This window comes from Engraulis encrasicolus, chromosome 22 (genome assembly GCF_034702125.1).
Source record: "Engraulis encrasicolus isolate BLACKSEA-1 chromosome 22, IST_EnEncr_1.0, whole genome shotgun sequence".
Taxonomy (NCBI): domain Eukaryota; kingdom Metazoa; phylum Chordata; class Actinopteri; order Clupeiformes; family Engraulidae; genus Engraulis; species Engraulis encrasicolus.
The window spans coordinates 22,661,002-22,678,501 of NC_085878.1; the positions used below are offsets into that span (position 1 = coordinate 22,661,002).

The window sequence follows — 17,500 nt, forward strand, 5'->3', positions numbered from 1 at the left end:
ATAAATAGCTGGAGCCTGCTGCTCCCCTCCCTTGCTTCTCTGTCATGTTTCAGCCAGATATACAATGCAATTTGCCCAGTTTCCCCAGAAATGGCTTATGGCACAGGTCATTTCAATTATGTGATATACTGTATGTATGTGACCGGAATTCAATCCCAGAGCCACAAATCTCTCGGAAATGAGAAAATCAGCAGCAAAGGTTTTTTTTAATGTGATTTGCTTTTTCTTTTTTTGCAACATGTGCTACTCAATGCTTCAGAAAACAGTATTGCTTCATCTAAAATCATGCATTTTGTCTTGTCTTCAAAATGCCCCATGGAACACAATTCAGGTATTATTCAAGTATTCCCAGATGTATTGTATACGTATATTACATATATTACTGTAAAGTTGAGTAAATAAGCTGACTGTTCTGTCCTCCCTCCCTCCACCAACTACATACAGAGCCATTTAGCTTCCCCAGAAACGCATCACGGCACAGATGGTTCCAATTATTTGGTATATCATAGTAAAGGGTCTCCCTCCACCTGGTAGATAGCTGTAGCCAGCTAACCCATCTCCTCCACTCCATCCACCCCACTCGCCGTGTACTGGCTGCCCCTCTTGCTCCCTTGCTCTCCCCTCCTCCATGTTCCAGCGCCTGGCTGCCTAACTGGCACCCAGAAATGGCTCATGGTCATGGCAGACATTTTCATGGCAGAAGGCACAGTGTTTCCCATACATTGAGGAAACTATGGCGGCCCGCCATAGTTTAAATTTGGCCGCCATAGTTTCCGAAAATGTTAAAAAAAAAAAAAAAAAATTAATTTTTTTTTTTTTTTACGATTTCCGTGTTTGTTAAAAGCGATTTCAATTACGATTTCCTTCGCATTTTCCTCCTGGAGTAAATACATCCTATAGAGAAAACCACAAGTGCTTGAAAGAGAGAGGGATCAAAAGCCTTGTCAAGTTGTTGTAGTTAACTTGGGTTTGGGAGCAATGAAAAAAAAATTCCGAGAAGGGACAGTTGGGATGAGTTTACTAACACTACCCAGGCTTTGTTTTACAGTTGTAATGAGTTAGGTGACAGGCCTTCATTGACAAGGCAGAGGAGACATCGGGCTGCATATAGAAATGAATGTGTAATGAATGTGAATATAGACATAAATGTGTAATATGTTGCTCAGCCCTTTTACTGAGAGGAATTTTGAAAAACTGCCCCTGTGAGCAGCACCCCTCATGTTGAATGTGTACGCCTATGTGTGTGGGGAAAAAGGCATAGCCCTCTCTCTTAGACCCTTTTTGTTTATGCGTTAACAATTTCATAGCAATCTTAAATTCTTATCTCTGCTCCTATTTTGTTTTATTATTTTTTTCATTACATAGACCCCTGCATGTGTATTATGTAGCCTTATTTCTCAAAATATAAATGGCTGAAATGTGGGCGTAGGCCTATAGTTTCTCCATGCGCCAATGTCATACTGTATTGTTTTGTCATTTTGTATTTACACTGCGTTAATACCCCCCCCCACCCCGACAAAAAAAGGCCAGTGAAAAGACACCCCCCCCCCCCCCCCCCCCCCCCCCCGGCTGCCCCCATAGGTTCCAAAATTTCTGTGGGAAACACTGAGGCATCTCAATTATTAACTGGTATAGTATATACTGTATATTCTGTGTGTGTGTGTGTGTGTGTGTGTGTGTGTGTGTGTGGGGGGGGGGGGGGAGGTTGTGATCATGTATAGACTCACTGACAAACGTATTTGCCATGAATGTGTGTGTATGTGTGTGTGTGTGTGTGTGTGTGTCTGTGTGTGTGTGTGTGTGTGTGTGTGTGTGTGTGTGTGTGTGTGTGTGTGTGTGTGTGTGTGTGTGTGTGTGTGTGTGTGTGTGTGTGTGTGTGTGTGTGTGTACACGCACCCACGCATGCACACTAGAACAAAGACACACACGCAAATGTAGACACTCACACGCCTACACACGCCTACACACACTAATCCCCTCCCCCTGGATCTTTTCCTACCCTGGAGTGTGCAGGTGTCGGTGGTGGTAAAGACATACTGAACCCAGACAGATGGACACACAGGGAGGGACAGAAGGGAAGCGCGGAGGCAGAGGAACATAACCAGCCGTAATGAATAGGACACCAAGTCCAGGCAACTAACACGACCGCTAATAGGCAGAGACATGCACACACACCAGTGAGTGTGTGCGTGTGCGTGTGTGTGTGTGTGTGTGTGTGTGTGTGTGTGTGTGTGTGTGTGTGTGTGTGTGTGTGTGTGTGTATATGTGTGTGTGTGTGTATGTGTGTGTGTGCGCGCGTGCCCACACGTGTAAATGAGACATTACAGAGACAATCACAAGCACACGTTAATTAATATTTCATCGTGGCAAATCGCTGCCTGATAGCAGACAGACAGTCGAGCTCCCGCTTACAACATTAGCAGGAAAATAATATCGCTAGAACGCCAGAGAGAGAGAGAGAGAGAAATGAAACAATCATCACCAAAGACTGCACAGCAGGTGCAAAAACATGCAGCACAGACAAAAATAACCAAGCACTCTGAGAAAATGAGAGCGCTCACAATGACATTGACATTATCATATCCCAAACACTACATGCACAACACAAAATATGAATCACGTCCAATCCAAAATTTGACAATTCCACCACCCTGCCAAATTCCACAGTAACTAGGAATTATATCATAGCGGAGAATAACATAGACAACACAACAAATAAACAGCTTGCATACTCATATCCATCAAAAATACCGTGACCCTTACCCTCTCGCCACACTGCGCAATGAAAGAACCACTAACAACATGCTAATATGGTAATGGTGGAATTAGCTGTAATAACATGCTAATTGCGTGCTAATACCACTAATTCATGATTTGTGCGCTGCCGTCAGAGAGTGACAGGGTTTTGCAATGATACCCCCCCCCCCCTGCAGATGCTGCCCCGGGTGACTGCCTGGTCAGCCCATCCCTAGGACCGTCCCTGGGCATACTCGCAGCAATGCCGTGATATCAAGGCCAATAATAACATACGCAACACAACAATAAGAGATAACAACAAGGGTACTAAAACAAAAACAGCTGGCATACTCACAGGAAGGACCTGACGTCCAGGCAGATAACAACATATGCAACACAACAATAAGAGATAATAACAGCAAGGGCATACTCACAGGAAGGACCTGACGTCCAGGCCTCTCCGACGTATCTGCCCCATCACGTGGTCCACGCTGCCCGGGTTGGAACGAGACCTCCCTGCTCCCCCACCGCCCCCCCTGTACCGTGAGGCCCCTGCTCCAGCCGGACTACCACGCACCCCCCGCGGACCTCCCCGGTGCCCCCCGCCGCCCGGCCCCGTGTGGAGCTGGCCCAGGCTCTGTGATGTTGCCGGGGGATCGTTGGGGCCCGGCGGAGGCTGGTGGGTTAGGGGCTGCTGGAGGCTCTGCTGCCTCACCAGGGGCCGTGGGCGGGCGGCCGAGGAAGGGATGTGCTCCAGGGTGGAGGCAGAGGACAGGGAGGGGTCCCCAAAGCTGCCCGGGGATGGGAGGATGGAGGAGACACAGAGAGAGAGACAGCGGGTGGAGAGAGACAGACGGAGGGGGGAGGGATGGGTGGAAAAGCCAGAGCAGGGGTATATGTGTAGGGGGTGGAGGAGGGGAGAAAGCCAGAGTTTGGTGTGCAAGGAGAGCGGAGAGGGAGAGAGGGGTGGGGAGATGGAGAAGACAGAGTGCCATGGGGGTTAAGGATTTGTGGGGGGGGTGCAGAGGAGTGGGGAAGCCAGCATTGGGTGTGCAGGACGGAGAAGGAAAGGGAGTTGGGGTGGAGAAGCCAGGGATTTGGAAGTGGTGAAGGAGATGGAGAAGAGTGGAGATGCCAGAGTTGAAGAGGAGGGCAAGAGGGAAGGATGGAAAAGCCAATGTGGTGGGGAGGGGTGAAGGATAATCCGAGGAGTGGAGTCGCAATGCAAAGGGGCGATAGGGGAAGGGAGTAGAAGGGAGTACACAGACCAGAGGAGGGTGAAGCATGTGTTCGCAGGGAGAGGAATGGAGTGGAATAGAGGGAGGGAGGGAGGGAGGGTGAAAGATGTGTGAGGAAGGGGGAGAGGAGTGGACAAGACAGAGATGGGCATGCGGGAAGGGGAAGAGAGGGATGGATTGGGGTAGAGAAGAAAGAGAGTGTATGCAGGCAGAGATGTGGAGAAGTCAGAGTGATGAGTGAGTGAAGGATGTGCCGCCAGAGAGAGAGAGAGAGAGAGACAGAGAGAGAAAGAGAAAGAGAGAGAGAGAGAGAGAGAGAGAGAGAGAGAGAGAGAGAGAGAGAGAGAGAGAGAGAGAGAGAGAGAGAGAGAGAGAGAGAGAGAGAGAGAGACAGAGACAGAGAGTATGTGTGTATGTGTATGTGCATGTGTGTGCAGAGAGAGGAATGGAGTAGGAAGAAGGCGGGGGGTGCGGGCGCAGATGGGTTGGAGGATAAGGGTGATATGGTGTTAGCAGTGGGGGTGAGATGACCAGGACCAGAATGGGGATTGAGATGATGAAAGCAGTGGACAGGAAAAAAGCGAGGGACATGATAGTGGTTATAGTGGTAGAGAGAGAAGATGGTGGAGATCAGAATGGAGGAAAGAGAGGAGGAATTGATAAAGTGGTGAGAGGGATGATATGGGTGTTCGATACGGGTCAAGTGGCAGTGGAGGTGGTGGTGGTGGTGGTGGGGGGGGCAGGAGGGTGAAAGTGAGTGATGACATGTGGAAGGGAGGAAGAAGAGAACAGGAAAAGGACAAACATGTGCACACAGTGTAGAACACGGAAGGGCAAGTACAGGAAGGAGAGATTCGAAGGGGAATGAAGTGAAGAAGGAACACAGAGAGAGAAACAGAGCAAAGTCAGGCAGATACCTACACCAGGAACATACTATAGCGACTTGTCAGTGGCTTTTGAAGCCTCTCACCGAATGCTCCTCATAGTTCTTGAGAATCATTGGTTGGATTCAGTAGCTATCTCTCTCTAGTCTACACAGTGTGCTTTATGTCCAGCCAGATTCCATATCATCTTTAAAGATCATGACAGCTTGTACTTGTATGCATAGACATTGGCCTAGCTGTTGTATAGCTCTCTAAAGCAGCACTCTGTGACTAATAGGCTGGTTTTGATGTCCCTGCTTTGGCACTTACCCATGTGGCATTCTCTTCAGCCATGCCATTTTTACCCCTCCTCTCTTCCTCTCAATATTTTTCTCTAAACACTTCCCAGCCTTCTCATCCCTACCCCTGTCTCTCTCCTCCTTTCTTGCTCTCATGACTCAACTCTCTCTCTCTCTGTCTCTCCGTTCCAACTTCTGTCTCGTGTTCTTATGTTTTTTTCTCCCCTCTCGTCCCCTTTCCCCTGTCAGTTCTGCTAACTGTAGACCTGAGTCGAACTCGGCCAGCTGGGTTCCGGTGTCTGACCAGAGGATTTACAGTGCTGGGACTGGGCTGAACACACTCTTTGCTTTGGCCTGCCATTGTAGATCTTGTTGAGTGCTCAGGGGAGGCGTCTTAGACGAGGCCATTTGTGGACGGGAGACTGGATTAATGCCAGTAATAATTCTCAGGCCACTCTCTCATACCTACCCCCCACCCCATCCTCCTCCTCCTCCTCCCTGACCCCTCCCTTCCCTTCCCACACACACACACACACAGACGCACACTTACACATACTCACACTTTTTCATATCCACACACACATGCATGCACACACACACACACACACTTTTCATATCCGAACACACGCACACACACACACACACTGTGCAATCATGTCCCATGCAAATACACACACTCACATACACTCACACACACGCACACTCACAACCACACACTCGCACATGTGAGTGCGCACACACACACACAGCCACATACACATACTTATCTTTGTCCCCCATGCACACACTGTTGGATGGTGTAAGATGGCATGGATGATTGTGATTGTGTGACAGATGTGCATGTCCATTAAAAATGCATAACTCGGTTAATGTTAGTGCATATGGAAGTTATAATGGAGCTGGCGATGTGACTGGCAACACGTAGCCTGATTGAATCCGAACGGCCCACGTGGGCAGACAGTGATTCGGCGAGAGAGAGAGAGACTAGCGTACAGCACTTGATGAGCTGCCGTTGTTTGCCTATTGGCACGTCGCTCCTGAAGCAACCATCTTCCAGAATAGTAACTAAACAGTTTACACAGTAAACATTTATACATTGAACGTCCTCAATATTTAGACACGTGTTTTTGTGTAGATTTGCTCAAAATGCAGACAGCACCTCTGGAAATGATCTATGGCTCGCTCTACGTGTACGCTTCATGGTTGACAGTGTTATGGCTTCCCAACGCATGAGGTCATGCACACATACAGTAGATTGCTGACTCGTCCTTTCTAGCAGATTAGCTGATCCACATTTTACTGGTCTGGTATGGAGCGAAAGGGGTGGGTGAAAAAAAACATCCAAACGTAAAAGAGTGACGGTGGAGAAAAAAAAGTATAGACGGGGGCAGATGGGTTGTGAACGGGAAGACAAAGTAGTTAATGGTGTCTCAATGAAAGGGAAACACATTGTTGGGGCGACGAGGTGAATTAAGAAATTGATGTAGAGACACTGAAGGGCAGAAAGGATGAGAGTGAGAATGTACTATGGTGAAGAGCGAATATTTCAGACTCAGAACATATAATGTTCTATGGTGGAGAGCGAATATTTCAGACTCTCAATACATAATGTACTATGTATGTGAACAATATAATGAACAAGTGAAGATTTTGGACAGGGCTTAAGTTATTTCCTGTTTGTCTTGTGTTACCACGGAGCCCTGACTGAAAGGCTTTGCCTTACACGCCGTGAAAAACTTTCAAATGAGCATGAGCAAACATACAAGAAATATTGCAAGAATTTCAATCTATTTTTCCAAGGCCAATGAAACATTACCTCTCCTCTGATCAATGCAGCTTCAACATTCCAACGGAGTTTCCTTCACCTTTGAATTTTTCAATCTCACAAACTCATTTTCCCCCCCAAAGTTCACATCTGCTCCGTCATTCTCAAATACAAATATAGAAAAAATATTTTTTAAAAGAGAGAGATTTACTAATTCACCAGTTGTGACTCAACATGACTAGCCTTGATACAGTACTGTATTTCCATGATGAGCCAAGAGGCCTTGCTATGACCCTGGCCTGTCAATTTAGCATCCACCAGGGGTTTCTACACAGCACTTTTTACCACAGGATAATTAAAGGACCTTGGGAAAACAGTATGTAAGGCAAAGCCTAAATGAGGAGAGAGAGAGAGAGAGAGAGAGAGAGAGAGAGAGAGAGAGAGAGAGAGAGAGAGAGAGAGAGAGAGAGAGAGAGAGAGACAGAGACAGAGACAGAGACAGAGAGAGAGATGAATGGATGGATGGAGGGATGGAGGGATGGAGAACTCTATAGTTCAAACAGTTTCCACACCGGAAGGTGCGAAAATCCTGGGAAGAGCAAAAGCTCCTAACTGGCCCAAAATAGAAAAGCAATTATGGATGTAGAATGTGTGGGGATGTGGACGGGAGAGACACGCAAAGTGCACACAGGGTGAAGGAGAAACCATAACAACCATGGGTCCAATGTGTTTAAATGAACGGGTCTAATAGTATAATACAGAATAATAATAAGTATAAAAGAGGATGTGCATAGAAAAATCTGAAAGTCAGAATTAAAATAATTAAATGATACAACAGGAATGCTACATTTCAGGTGTCTCAGGTCAATTTTTTTTCAAAGCATATTCAATGCAACCATCGAAGTAAACTCTTTCCCAAAGTGAATAGAATAGGTGTATAACTACCGACCAAAACATCCAGTATAGCTATGTAACTTATAGTGTCTGGTTTAACATGAATTTCTATTTAATATTTTTTCTATTTTTTTTCACATGAACATTGATCTAATTAGGAAAGCAGGATAAGAAAGGTCTTTTGCAGGCTCTGTAAATACATTTTCCAGTTGTAAGGTCCCTGCCTCTTTCATTTTTTGGCCAGTTAATTCATGTTCACTTGGGCTTTATTTATGTAATCCCCATGCTATCCCATGTCATGCTATCCCATGGGGTGGATTCACTCTGTGTGTCATGGTGTCTGCATGCGTCAACCCCTCTACCACCACCACCAGCTGTGTAATGCTGTGTAATCCCATGGTGTGATTTTCAGTGTTTTGTGGTGTCTCCATGCTAGAACCCCTCCACTACTTGCAGCATCTGTGTAGTGCTATATCCTATGGTGTGATTTGACTGTGCTTCATGTCTCTTGGTGTCTTCATGCATGGTGTCCTCTTTCACCACCAACAGCAGCTCTTTAATGCTACATGTATATCCCATGGTGTGATTTTTCAATGTGTCATGGTGTCACCATGCATTAACCCCTCAACCATCAACAGAGCAGGTCTTTAATGCGTTTTTTCTATAGTGTGATTGTTAATTGTTTCATGGTGTCTCCATGCAGTAAACTCTTCCACCACTAGCAGCAGCTGTTTAAAAGCTATCATATAGCGTGATTGTTCAATGTGTCACGGTATCTCCATGCAATAACCCCTCCACCACTAGCAGCTGTTTAAAGTCCTGCCACTCACTTGCTGGTTCTCAGGCCTCCGGAGTGCAGGTGGCTCTGGACCGTCTGCCATTTGCCAGCGCGGCCGGCCATCATGCTCCTAAGGCTGTCACTGCGACCGGGCCCACGACCCGGGCCCGGACCCGGCCCAGACCCTGACCCTCCCCCGCCCGCCTCCCCTCTCTCCAATGTCCCACTGCGAGAAGAGAGGACAGAGAGAGAGAGAAAGAGCGAGATGGAGAAAGGAGGACGAGGATTGCAGGAAAGGGGACAGAGAGACACATAGAGACAGACAGAGACGAGAGGGGTAGGGAGGGAGAGAGAGAGAGAGAGAGAGAGAGAGAGAGAGAGAGAGAGAGAGAGAGAGAGAGAGAGAGAGAGAGAGAGAAAGAAAGAGCAAGAGCAAGAGCAAGAGCAAGAGAGCGACAAGGGCAACAGAGATAGATAGGTAGGTAGGAAGAGAGGAGAGTGAGAGGAAAGGGGACAGCGACAGAGTAGTTAGTAGTTGTTTGTGAGCCACCTCGGGTGAGGAAACCTTCACATGAACGCAGCAGTGACTGTGGGCGCAGGAGAAGGGGCCGTGGGTGGTTTCTTTTCAGTCCTATCAAAAGCTTTTCTTTTTTTGCTTTTTTCTTTCAGTTTCTTTTCTTTTCATTTTTTTCTTTTCTTTTTGTAACTCAAGTGCACAGGTGCAGAAGCCAAGAGGATCCAGCAGGTCAAGGGGAACTGTTGGGTGTTTTTTGCTGGGTACTGAGTTAGCTGGGAGGGAGAGTGCTATTCAACGTCTACACCGGAACTCAGAGAAGCCAGGAGAAGAATGGAATGGGTAAAATAGGTGAGCTGAGGGGGGCTGCATTATGGCCTCTTAATGGTGCTCTTAATGCTGAGAGCCGATTCACTCCATGAAACCTTTTGAGTATAGGCAGGGGTGTCGTTCAGGGAGGGTAAAGTGTGACTGAGTCACCAGGGCCCCAGGTAATATAGGGGGCCAACACACAGTCCAGTTTATGGAGATATATGGCTTGGGCGGTGTCCATTGGAGCTGATTGTACATAGGGCCCAAAATGTGCTGCTACCTACGCCCCTGAGTATAAGTAATACAAAAAATAAAGTCCTAGAAAATGATTGGGTATCACGCTGTGCTGTTCATTGCAAACACAATACTTCACTGATTCAGCTCTCCTCCAGATATATTTTTCCTTGTTTTTGTTGTTTTAAATTTGATGTAGCCTTACAGTCTAACGACTCTCTTCAGATTGAGTTTGCGATTGAGCTACTTAGAAGGTCTCTGCTCTCTTCTAACAGTAGGATAATAGCAAGTTTCCCTCTCCCACGTAACCCAGACCCAGCCTCACACCGTCTACACCTGGACAATACAGAGACAGTAGTGGCCACTGACAACAGGAGACAGGACAAACACCACCAGTCACCACCACACAGTGCAAGCCCAGTCAGTCACCCAGAGAAGAACGCAGCACGCCTGGACACCATTATTACCAAGATACAACAACTAGTCTGTGAAGGGTCCCATTCATCCAGGCCATATTTGTCAAACGTGTTTTTCTTTTTAGTGCTCAAAACAGTGTTCAAAGTGTTCAGACGTTTCAGGAATTGGAAGCAAACTTCTCCAGTCAAGTTGATAAATAAGTAACTCTTTTGATTCTAAAAGCAGTTTCAGGGTAGCAATAATTATTCATGTATTTTACAAAATAGCCTACCTTTTTTTCTACTTTAAAACTTCAATTTAAATTATTTTAGGGTATGCAGGTGCAAAGTTGAAACTGGGGATAACTACATGGACACTTTTACAAAATATTTACAATTTTGCATAATTCTTTTAACTGACTATTTTAAGTTTCTAGTAGACACCGAAATGTTGCACCTCATTTGTGCATGAGGTCCCAATGGTTAAAATTATAAACATAACCTTTGAAGAACAATCTCAAAACTCTGGGAGATCAGTTAAATTAAATAGAAGCAAATAAATCAGAATGACTTAAATAAACATTTGAGTTGATACAAATAAAGTTAAGAAAACAAATCGGTCACTGCAAATCTCACATGTCAGGATGTTGCACTCCACTGGATGGGAATAATAATATGAACAATAGGTGTGAATAATATGTACAATATGTACACAATCATGAAGTCACTCACTCCTATCATTACACTTGTGCTCAACCAAAGGTACAGCCAGTCAACAGAGTGGAAGTGATGCATGACGGAAGGCAAATAAAAAAACAAAAACATTGCACAGCGCACGACATATCACGACCACCACAAATATACAAAAATATACAAATTAAGATAAGAAACACAAGACCACCACAAGACCACGATAACCACGATCAACGGTCAACCCTCTAGAATTCAGAAAGCTGGGTACTTTCCACCAAAGTTGTTAACCAGGTCAGGCTATATAGGTTCCTGGGTACAGTAAAGTGTACCTGTGGTTGAAAAAGGGAACTCTAGGGACTACATCTGCATAAGTATGAGAGGTCTAGTTTTCAATGGGCTTCACTATGGATGATTGGATTGGCTCTGAGGGTTGTCCGTCTCCATGGCCTTGATCCATGGGTGGCCAGTGATTGGCTGATTAGGCCGACAGGCGGGTTAAGGGGTTAGTGTGCTGGCAGGGCTGTAGGGAACAGGGGCTTTGGCTTTTCTTTTCAAATACAGTACTGCTTATGCAGGGACAAAACAGTTCTGGTGGGTCTTTGGGCAGGAAAAGGAGTAGGCGTGTGGGTGGCAGGCTTGGGCGGTGCAGGGTTGGGCATATGAGAGTAATACAGTGCAGAAAAGGTTGAGCAGGACTGAGCAGGATTGAGCGGATTTGAGCAGGGTTAGGTAGGGCTGGGTAGGGTAGTTTAGCGTAGGGAAGAGGACATGAGAAGTATGTCTTGTGTAATTTGACACAGTTTTGTCTCCATATAGGCGCTTGTCTGTGTGTGGGCTGCGATGTCGCCGTGGAACTGTCAGAATGCTGTGCAGGACTACCACATGTGGTTCAGTAAGACGGCTAGAGAGATGGAGAGAGAGAGTTAGAGAGAGAGAGAGAGAGAGAGAGAGAGAGAGAGAGAGAGAGAGAGAGAGAGAAGAAAAAAGTGGGCTGCTTGAGTCGTGGCATGCCAGACTTCTGCATCTATTACTGTCTCCATTCAATTAGTGGCTGATTTATCCTGGGAGCGCGGTGAGAGACTACTCTCTTTCCAGATAATGACTTCAATTAAGCAATTAAAACGTGGGGCGGTGCATGACTTGGCTCACCCCCACCGACCTCCTTTGGACTGCCGTGCCACGCCGTGTCCCCAAGGATGGGGAGGGAGGGAGGGAGGGAGGGCGGATAGCGACAGAGGAAACACACAGAGGTGCCACCACCACGGCTCACCCCATGTGGCCATGAATCCTCACACACACACACTCACACAGACATACATACAGAAACATGAATACACACGCGCACAAACACGCACACAAACAAACACACACGCACACCCGTGTGCACACATATGCACACACACACACACACACACTCACTCCTTCGTGACTTTGTGCCTTCCCTCCTCCTCCTCCTCCTCCTCCCCCCATCGTTTGTGCTGCCAGGGCCGCGTGCTTGTGTCCTGACTGCTGATAAGCCTGACGACGACAGCTCTGAAATAAAGAATTGATCAGCACGCAGAGAGCAGCGCTTACTGTGTGTGTGTGTGTGTGTGTGTGTGTGTGTGTGTGTGTGTGTGTGTGTGTGTGTGTGTGTGTGTGTGTGTGTGTGTGTGTGTGTGTGTGTGTGTGTGTGTGTGTGTGTGTGAGTGTTTGTGTGTGCGTGTGTGTGCGTCTGTGTGCGTGTGTCTGTGTGTCCTCTTTTTGTGTGTGTGTTTTGTTTGTGTGTGTGCTTATGGGTGCTTTTGTCAGTGTGTTAGTGTGTGTGTGAGAGAGACCTGTTTAGATTAGCCGGCGCTGTCTGCACTGCTAGGAGAGGAAGGGGATGCCGGAATCACCCTTCAGCAAACATCCGCACGTAATGACTTCGCTTTGATCCACAGGTAAGATCAGCCGGCACACTTTGCGACCCAAATTGTACGATAAGTAGGGGATTACATCTAAAAGTCGATGAGGTTTGTGCATATGTGTTTGCCTTTTGGTGTGTGATACATGTACAGTACGTATACAGGTACTTCATGTTGTTTTGTAGATTTTGTGTCCTCAATTGAATAGAGGTGAGCGGAAGAGGGAAGGTAGGGAACTGTGAGTGAATGAGGGGGATATGCTGTTAGCGGGAAAAGGTTCCTAATATTGGGGGTAGGGGGTGACAAGCTGGGCTGGGCTGGGTGAGGAGTAGGCCTATAGGGTGTGTTGCAGAACATCGAGGAGAAAAGGGCCAGGGTTGTGCACAGATTTCGAAAGTTGGTTCCACACTCTGCCAACAGAATGCCAAGCAGGTGAGGATGGGGAAGGGGGGGTTGTTTGAGGGGGGTTATTGTAGGTCGCCCCTTCGTTACAGCCCTGCACAGAAGAGAAGGGGTCCCTTACCAGCCGCGACCGAGACTCACTTGGGCGTGAGGCGTGGGTCTCCGTAGGGGGCATAGGGGGACATGTTTAGGAGGAACTCCTTGGGCGGGTAGGAGCTCCACCGCTGCTGCTGCTGCTGCTGCTGCATGTTGCTGCTGTCATTGTTATTCCAAAAGTCCCTGTCTAGGTCGCTGCGGCCACACACACACAGGCACGCACACAGAGAAACAGGTCAGAGCACAGCACACTTTACAGTTAACACTAGCCACTTCCACATCCTACAGGCACTACTGCCGTAGCGATAGTGGAGTGCAACAAGGAGAGAGGAGGAGCAGGGGATCAAGGGACTTAAGGAGAGAGGGGAGAGAGGGGAGAGAGAGGGAGAGAGAGGGGGGGGGGAGAGAGACAAAGGCAAAGGCAAAAGCGATAACAAATATAGAGAGAGGCAGAGAGAGAGAGAGCGAGGGAGAGAGAGAGTGCGAGAGGGAGGGATAACAAAGGGACAGTGATTGAGAGAGAGACATGACAGGGATCCGTTATATGATAGAAAGGGCAGATAGTAGAGAAGAGAGAGAGGTGGTCAACGCTGGAGCAGGGTGCAGGCCATGTGGAGAACCAAAGAGCCAAAGAGCCCGGCGGCGCTGGCTGGGAGACGAGTCTCGGTCAGGGAGAGAGAGAGAGAGAGAGCGCCCAACAACAGTAGTGGCGGTGGCAATAGGTGGGTCAGAGCTGGGGGAAGAGGGTTACTGATAGAGAGATGGAGGATAAAACAAGCATTTGAGGAGCAGAGAGTGGGCGGCCGGATCAGCAGAGCAAGAGCAGGGAGCCTTATACTCTCTTGTTGATAACAAAAGGCGGACGGGATGGAGGAGGGAAAAAAAGAAAACCTGTGTGTCTCCGAGAGAGACGAAGAGAGAGGAGAGAGAGGCTGCTGGGCTGTGGAAGAAAAGGGGGAGAGATATCAGCAAGATCATGCATGCAATACATTTCTGTTCTCTCCAAGGAGGACATAGAAAGCAATCTCTTAGGCTCAAATTTCTTAACGAAAAGAGACAGCTCTATACTCTATGTGCTATAGTCTACTTTTCTGTACATGCTGTCAGGTTGAATCAATAATGGAATGTATAATTGGGAGAAATTCCCACGCTGCTGGTGTCCAATAAAATCACTTTACTCATCACAGACAGAGAGAGACACCTGCAATGTTTTCACTGTAACAGCATACATGCTGCGCATACGCTGTTATACAAGGCTGTCACTGTTATACACACTAGAAACACAAAGTGAGAAGAAACAGTAGAGATGACTGAGAGGCACATGTTCTTTAACGTAAAGCTAGAATTGCTGGAGAGACATTAAAAAGAGCAACACATGCTCTTTAACATCAACCTAGAATTGATGGGCATACATTAAAAAGAACAACATAAGAAGACAAACTATTCCTTAATCAACTAGAAACTGTACACAAACTGTATAAAAACGACATAATAAATCACTCCAAAAACAAAACATTCTGCACTATAGAATAGCAAAGGCAAATTTGTTCATTCAAAAATCGCACAATTTAAGTGTTGCTGTTCAGTCCTTCCCGGCCCATTTAGGCACACTGCTCCACCAAGGGGCTTTTGAGTTTGACAAGTAATTCTGCAGCTATAGGTTTGTTAGAGCAAAACAGCGCTGAGGGTGTATATCTCCGCTGCATGGGAAAGTAAGAGACGGCTGGCGGCTGTGTAACATCAGTATGTCTGCTGGAGGGGGGAAGGCAGCCGCCCACTGATTGACAAGTTGGCCTTGAATCAGCTTACATGCACATCCACAAGACTTTCAATTTCATCTTTCAGTCGGCAGCACGCGGCCTTCCTCAGACAGTCAAGAGCAAGATTCTGCGTTAGTCTGCATAGGTTAGAGACTGCAGCCAGAGTCTGTATGTTCGATCTCCATCGTTGTGTTTGACATTGCAAAAAGGTATATGTGGTCTGCATCGCTTAGATATTGCACAAAGGCTGTGTGTGTGTGTATGTCTGCGTGTGCGCGTGCGTGTGATGTATGCATAGCTGTATGTATGGTATCCATAGTTGTGTTGAACACTGGAGCAGGACTCTGCATGCATGGTCTGATTAGTTGTGCTAGACATTGTAACAATGCTCTATATGTGCGGTCTGTATGGATCAATATTGGAGCCAGGCTTGCCAGACAGACATGTCGGGCAAACAGACTGCACTATGTATAGTACTGAATAGTTATGTGAGACAGTGCGTCAAGGCTCTGTATGTATGGTCTGTATAGTTGTGTGAGATGTATGGACTGTATAGCTCTGTTAAACAGAGACAGCGAGGCTTAATGTATAGTCTGTATCGTTAAGTAAGAGTGTGTGCCAGCCAGGGTAGGACTGGGAACAAAAACCACACAGGCATCTTTGGCTTGAAAGGGGCACAATGTAGGATGACATCGTTTACGTGGTGCCCGTGGCATGCCTGTCTCAAAATCGACACAGTCATGAAAAAATGCTGTGTGAAAGTTTTTCATCAAGGAATGCCAGCAGTTGATACAAATATGAATACGGTATGTATTTCATGTATCTCATATTTTTCATATGAGAAATGTTTCTCACGACACTCGTTCGGACCACTCTGTCAAAAGTTGCATTTGGGGTTTTCTGACAGCGGACCGTGGAAGTGGTCGAGAGAGTCATCGTTCACCTACTAATGACTCAAATAAGCACCAGCTGACTCGGGACAGTGATTAATGAAACGTTTAGTCCTACCTAGAGCTACTTTAGCTGGCTCCTCACACTTACAAGTAATTTATGTATTATATCCTGCTTGACTCAGTCCACTGTCAATATTGAGGATACCAATGAGAAAGCCCAATCTAAGCTGTGGACCTTGGGAAAAAAACAAAACAAAAAAAGCAGTACAGTAATGGGGACTGTCAGCCTACCGGGAAAATGCCCTGTACGCCAAATGACCAGTCCGACCCCGGTGCACGCCATGGAGCTAAGCAATATGGAGGCCAGAGTATAGGCAAGGGCATTGCATATCTGGCCCTGGTGCTTTCAGTGTATATGAAAAGGCCAAAACAATGAGCGCGGTGAGCGAGCGAGCGAGCAGCAAGTGGCAAGCGGAGAGCGGTGGCACTGGAGCAGATAAGAGTCATCTCCTCTGCACGCGCTTTTGTTTGCTTTGCTTGTGAGCACTGCCTGGCTTGGAGCGCACACACACACGCGCACGCACGCACAGACACAGACACAGACACAGACACAGACACAGACACACACACACACACACACACACACACACACACACACACACACACACACACACACGCACGCACGCACGCACGCACGCACGCAAGCACACACACACACACACACACACGCACGCACACACACACACACACACACACACACACACACACACACACACACATACGAGCGCACACACACAAACACACATGCATGAACAGCACACACACAAACACACATGCACGCACACACACACACCAAAAAAGCCCTCCACCACCAGCGGGTTCCATTATCTTCAGCAGATTGTCTCCTTGAGTGCCGCTGCCATTGCACAGCTCATAAAAATGCGGTCGCCCGCTTCCACAGCCTTTAACGATCGTTTGTACACAACGATTACGCGAATCAAAGAGTCTTCGGGGCGTGTGAGGGGGGAGAAATTGCGGAAGATACAGCCTTATGAAACGTCGCCTGACCGACAGGGACTGGGGAGAGGGAGGTGGGAGGGGGGGATCACCTTTTCTTTGGTCATTAGCCAACTGGATGTTTAAGCGGAGAGTGACGATAACGGTCCTCAGTCCGTCCGTTCGTCAGTTAGATGGCCCGTGTGTCTAGCATTTGGTAACTCTGCGCGCTAATTAGCTAAGGACCTGATTAGCATTCTGCCAGCGTGGTGCCTGGCTGACTGTAGCCTAAGTGATGGCCGACCGGACTGCTAGCGTCTTCAATGTGGAAATGAAATCAGTCACGTAACACAGCCAAACCCCCTCAACCACCCCTACCCTGCCCCCTCACCCCCCCAACAAAAAACAAACAACACAAGCGACCGAAAAGATAATTGCCACTCTTAGCACCTCTTTCGAGTCACTTATGCACCAGCACCCCCTCCATGCCACCCCACCCACCCCTTAATGGAGCGTGTTTTTAACAGGTCTGCTTCACAAAGGCCAGGCACTGGGGAGCGGTGCTCCGCCACAGTGTGCCTGTAGATTTATGCCCTTCCAAAAGGGCAGGGAAGGACTGAACAATTATCTGCAACAGACTCTAACCCCCAGGCGCCCCACTCCACCCCACCCTACCAAACCCTACCCACCCTACCAAACCCTACCCATCCCATCACGCCACACCCTACCCACCCCACCTTAGAACA

The 17,500-nt window shown here is 47.4% G+C and overlaps 1 protein-coding gene across 1 annotated transcript in view; it reads right to left on the bottom strand.

Moving 5' to 3' along the window:
* syt7b (synaptotagmin VIIb) overlaps positions 1–17,500 on the bottom strand; it is a 173,210-nt gene that overhangs the window by 72,050 nt on the left and 83,660 nt on the right. The window contains exons 4-6 of the mRNA XM_063187956.1: positions 13,151–13,300; positions 8,626–8,799; positions 3,171–3,527 (exon numbers count right to left, since the gene is read on the bottom strand). Coding sequence (XP_063044026.1) covers positions 3,171–3,527; positions 8,626–8,799; positions 13,151–13,300 — 681 coding nt within the window. The remainder of the gene's footprint in view (positions 1–3,170; positions 3,528–8,625; positions 8,800–13,150; positions 13,301–17,500) is intronic.